Consider the following 3,831-nt stretch of genomic DNA (forward strand, 5'->3'; position numbering starts at 1 on the left):
TAAACATATGTGAAACACACACACACTCACAGAATTGTTTTATAAATAATTTCAATGTAGACATCGGCTAATTCTAAGAAAACGGAAGAGTATTGGCGCGTGTATCTATACTGAAACGTGCCTAGATAATTAGGCTTCTCAAGCAAAGCAGCACACGTCGAGCACCATACCTCCCGACAAATTATTCATATTAAGATGATGTCTGGCCACGGGTAAGATGGCGGTTTCGTGGATTCACTTTGGAGTCATATTGTCCACTTTTGGCAAGTTTCTGAATCATCCTTGAATTGTCTAAGGCGAATGTAAAGTGAAATAAGGTCACTTTTGAATATACACTTTATGTCACTCAATTTACGTTATGTGGGGCAACGCTCGGGTAACATAGAAATACTGACCAGTACGATACCCACAGCTTCGCCCACTCGTCATGAATCGCTTCGTGGAGATGCGCGCATTTCTTTTATTTCAGTACTCGCTACTCTCTGCGTAGTCAAATCCCCTGCATAACCAAGCTATTTTAGGAAGATAGTAATTCGAGCTAGTTAGTAGTTGTTGTTTTTTTCGGATATAGAGATGTGTTGCGCTTACTCCTCGTATGACCACTCGCACCCTCGTTTGTTCACCTCGCAGTGCCAGCGAAAAACTTCACTCTCATATATGTGAACACACCAGCGCCGGCAGCACCTCCTGCAGCCGCTTCATCCCTTGGCACCGCCGCACGTGCCCGTGTGGGTGTTCCCGCTGATACCGCTTCCACTGGGCCGGGTACGAGTCCGGGCAGCTTCAGTGGCAGCGGTACGATGGTGGAGGTGCACTGCGGCGCCTTGGGGCTGCACCCGCGTCCCACTCTGCGGCTCTTCAGCATCACACCGGACATGCGCCGCACCAAGGTACAGCCCGGAAGACCCCGAACACGCAAGACAAATGGCACGTACGACATCGAGCTGTCGCGCTCGTTCAGCGCCGAGCAGTTGCCGCAGTCGGTGACATTCGAATGCGTGCTCGAGATACCGGGCACCGACTACGAGGTGCGTCGTAGGACAGTCTACAGTCCTGGTGAGTGCGTGAGCCTCGCAAGTGGAATAGCAGGTATGCGAGAAAGAAACGAAGTTGCTTTGATCAAATGCAAGTGATGCCAGTCTGGACTGTTCCCCTGATATACTATACCCCATGCATGCGCTCACATGTACGCACACATACACACACACACACACACACACACACACACATGCGCGCGCACGCACACGCACGCATACACACACACAGAGGTTGCTCTATTTGCTAACTATTCGTTAAAGCTCGTGCCCCACAAAACTAAAACTTCAACGGCGCTTTTGTGGCACGTGACGCACGTATGATGCTTTGCCACTGGTTTTAAATATGCCGCACTTCCAAGCTCAACAGTCTTGCTGAAGGTGTAATGCCGCCTTCAGAAAATGTCTGTGTGATCCATATCCCCTGTAGGCACACAACACGTTTCGCAGGTCTTCTGGGGCATTAGACTGAATGCCTATTGGCGAGGAGCCTCAAGAGTAGAAATATCTGGTTAATCTTGAAATACTGAAGTAAGATGTCCTAGGCTCACGGAAATTTGATCTTGATAGCTGCTATCATCACGTTAAGTGAAACTCCCGGAGGTAGTACATGAAAGCGTACAGTACACACTGTACAGCTTTATTTCTTTTATTTTTGTCATGCTTCTTGTGATCCTTGATCAATCTGAATAAGAATGTATGCAAACCTTATTGGGAACATGACGCTTTTGTGAGCTCACCCCTTTCCCTCGTATTAACAAAAAAACTTAAAAGATGTAGATCTTAAGTGACGGGATGCGCAGCGAAAACTGCTGACAGGCACCTTGTAAAACGCTCGGTGCACTCAAACGCGTAGGACGGAACAAAGAAAATACACTATTACGATTGTTCTCATAAAAGTGGATTAAAATGAAGTATATGTGGACGCTAGTTTCTAGCGCCAAGACCGTGCTAGTTAGTTTCACAAAAGGAATGTTCTTTCGTGTTATTTTTTAATACATACTGACTACTTAGATCAAAATACTGCGTGTCCGGGAAGTGTACACGTTATGAGGTTTCTCCTAACTGCAATAGCAAAATAAATGGTCTGTCAGAGTGGTTCAAATATAGTTAAAAATCCGAACTTTCGCGAAGAATAATATTCTTTTTTTCATGCTCATATTAAGAAAAGTTAGTAAGTTAACGTGAGAGTGACAGGCCTGTAATGAACGTGTCAGCGTGTTAGTTTTTCTGTGAAATAACTGCATAAGGCACACAATGCAATCTAAGAACGATACACCATGAGCTAAAACTCAATTTCACGCTCCACCAAGTCGTAATGCATTGGAATCGCTTTAGAAATATTTCAACGACGGCGAAGATGAGGTGTCGCTTCGAGCATGTTCCTGTTTTGACAATAATGTCACTTTACGGATGAAGTACGTTCAGAGTGATGAGCTTTGTTCTCTCAAACGCATGAACATCACCTGAAAGTTATAAAAAGCAATATACGTGTATCTATAAAAAAGAAAAAAAAAGTCTGATGTGTGATTTTGTTTGGTAAGCGCAAAAACTTATACCAGCTTTTTGAGAAGCCTTATACTGAAATTTTACCACATCTCTGCCTTATTTATATAGGGCAGGTAGTGTAAACCTGTGTGCTGTGCTGTGCAGTGTCACAGAAAGCACAATGATGTATCATTAGCAACAATGTGTTGTTTCTTTCAGGTTATCTTTATTTAACAGGTACGTACATCCACCTCACTTCAGTTTCATACGAAATCCGAGAACATGTAAAAACGGCAAGAATACATTAAGTCTGCCCCTGATGTTGCACAAAACTAAGCATAGTTTGAAAACTTATTGAAATCAGTATTCAAGAAAGTCGCGTGCAGATATTTCGTTAATGGATAAGAATTTCAAGAGAAAAAACGCTTACAGAGACACACAGTAAATGTTCTCCAGCGTCGGAAGTTCGGTGAAGCCGATATACTTCCTCATATATTTTCTTGTATAGTCTCAGGTAAGAGGCCGTAAAAACGGGGTGGTGTATAAATGTAGAAAATGAATTTTGTAGGTTTACCTGGGTGAAAATAATTCTAATTTGTGCACAGCCTATCGATGCTTGCAGCATTTAGTTGGCCTATTCTTTATATTTTCAGTATGCACATTTCAACTTGTGCGTTAGGCTTGCAGAATCGTCAGCATTTTCAAATATTTCATGCAATATGCCGTTCAATCTTGAATCTTGGTAACAGAATAGGTCTTGCAGCAGTGAAACAGCGCCCATGTTGGCACTCTTGTTTTACAAATGTGTTCGCTCAGTTTCAATGTCCAACAATGAGCGAAAATATATATCCAGCTAGCTGCCCCACAGTTGCACAGTCGTATTCGCAAATAAGCTATTAATTTTCCAAAACATTTTTGTTTTCCAGGTGGTTCATCAGAGATCACCACTAGAAAGAGCTTACTGGTCGTGGTTTTGGCCCTCGCGCTTTTAAAGAACACTTGCACATCTACGAGTTGAAGACTTGTCCCAGGTAAGTACTAGCTTTTGTGACGTAAGTTTTCTATTCTGTGTACCTCGACAGAAGGTCGTTCCGCTTAACCAAGTGGCTCTATCGAGACTGCAATTGAGTTGAGATTTTACCAATAATGCTAGATGATTGATTGATTGATTTGATATGTGGGGTTTAACGTCCCAAAACCACTATATGATTATGAGAGACGCTGTAGTGGAGGGCTCCGGAAATTTAGACCACCTGGGGTTCTTCAACGTGCACCCAAATCCCCAAATCTGAGCACACGGGCCTACAAC

General features: G+C 43.4%; 1 protein-coding gene across 1 annotated transcript; it reads left to right on the plus strand.

The window, feature by feature from the left end:
* The first annotated feature begins 635 nt into the window (after positions 1-635).
* Positions 636-3,540, plus strand: LOC142813903 (uncharacterized). Its single transcript, XM_075891863.1, has 3 exons — positions 636-1,056; positions 2,742-2,759; positions 3,449-3,540. The coding sequence occupies exons 1-3, from the start codon at positions 801-803 to the stop codon at positions 3,538-3,540; spliced, it is 366 nt and encodes a 121-aa protein (XP_075747978.1). The 5' UTR covers positions 636-800.
* The last annotated feature ends 291 nt before the right edge of the window (positions 3,541-3,831 follow it).

The sequence above is a fragment of the Rhipicephalus microplus genome, chromosome 4, assembly GCF_043290135.1.
Source record: "Rhipicephalus microplus isolate Deutch F79 chromosome 4, USDA_Rmic, whole genome shotgun sequence".
NCBI lineage: Eukaryota > Metazoa > Arthropoda > Arachnida > Ixodida > Ixodidae > Rhipicephalus > Rhipicephalus microplus.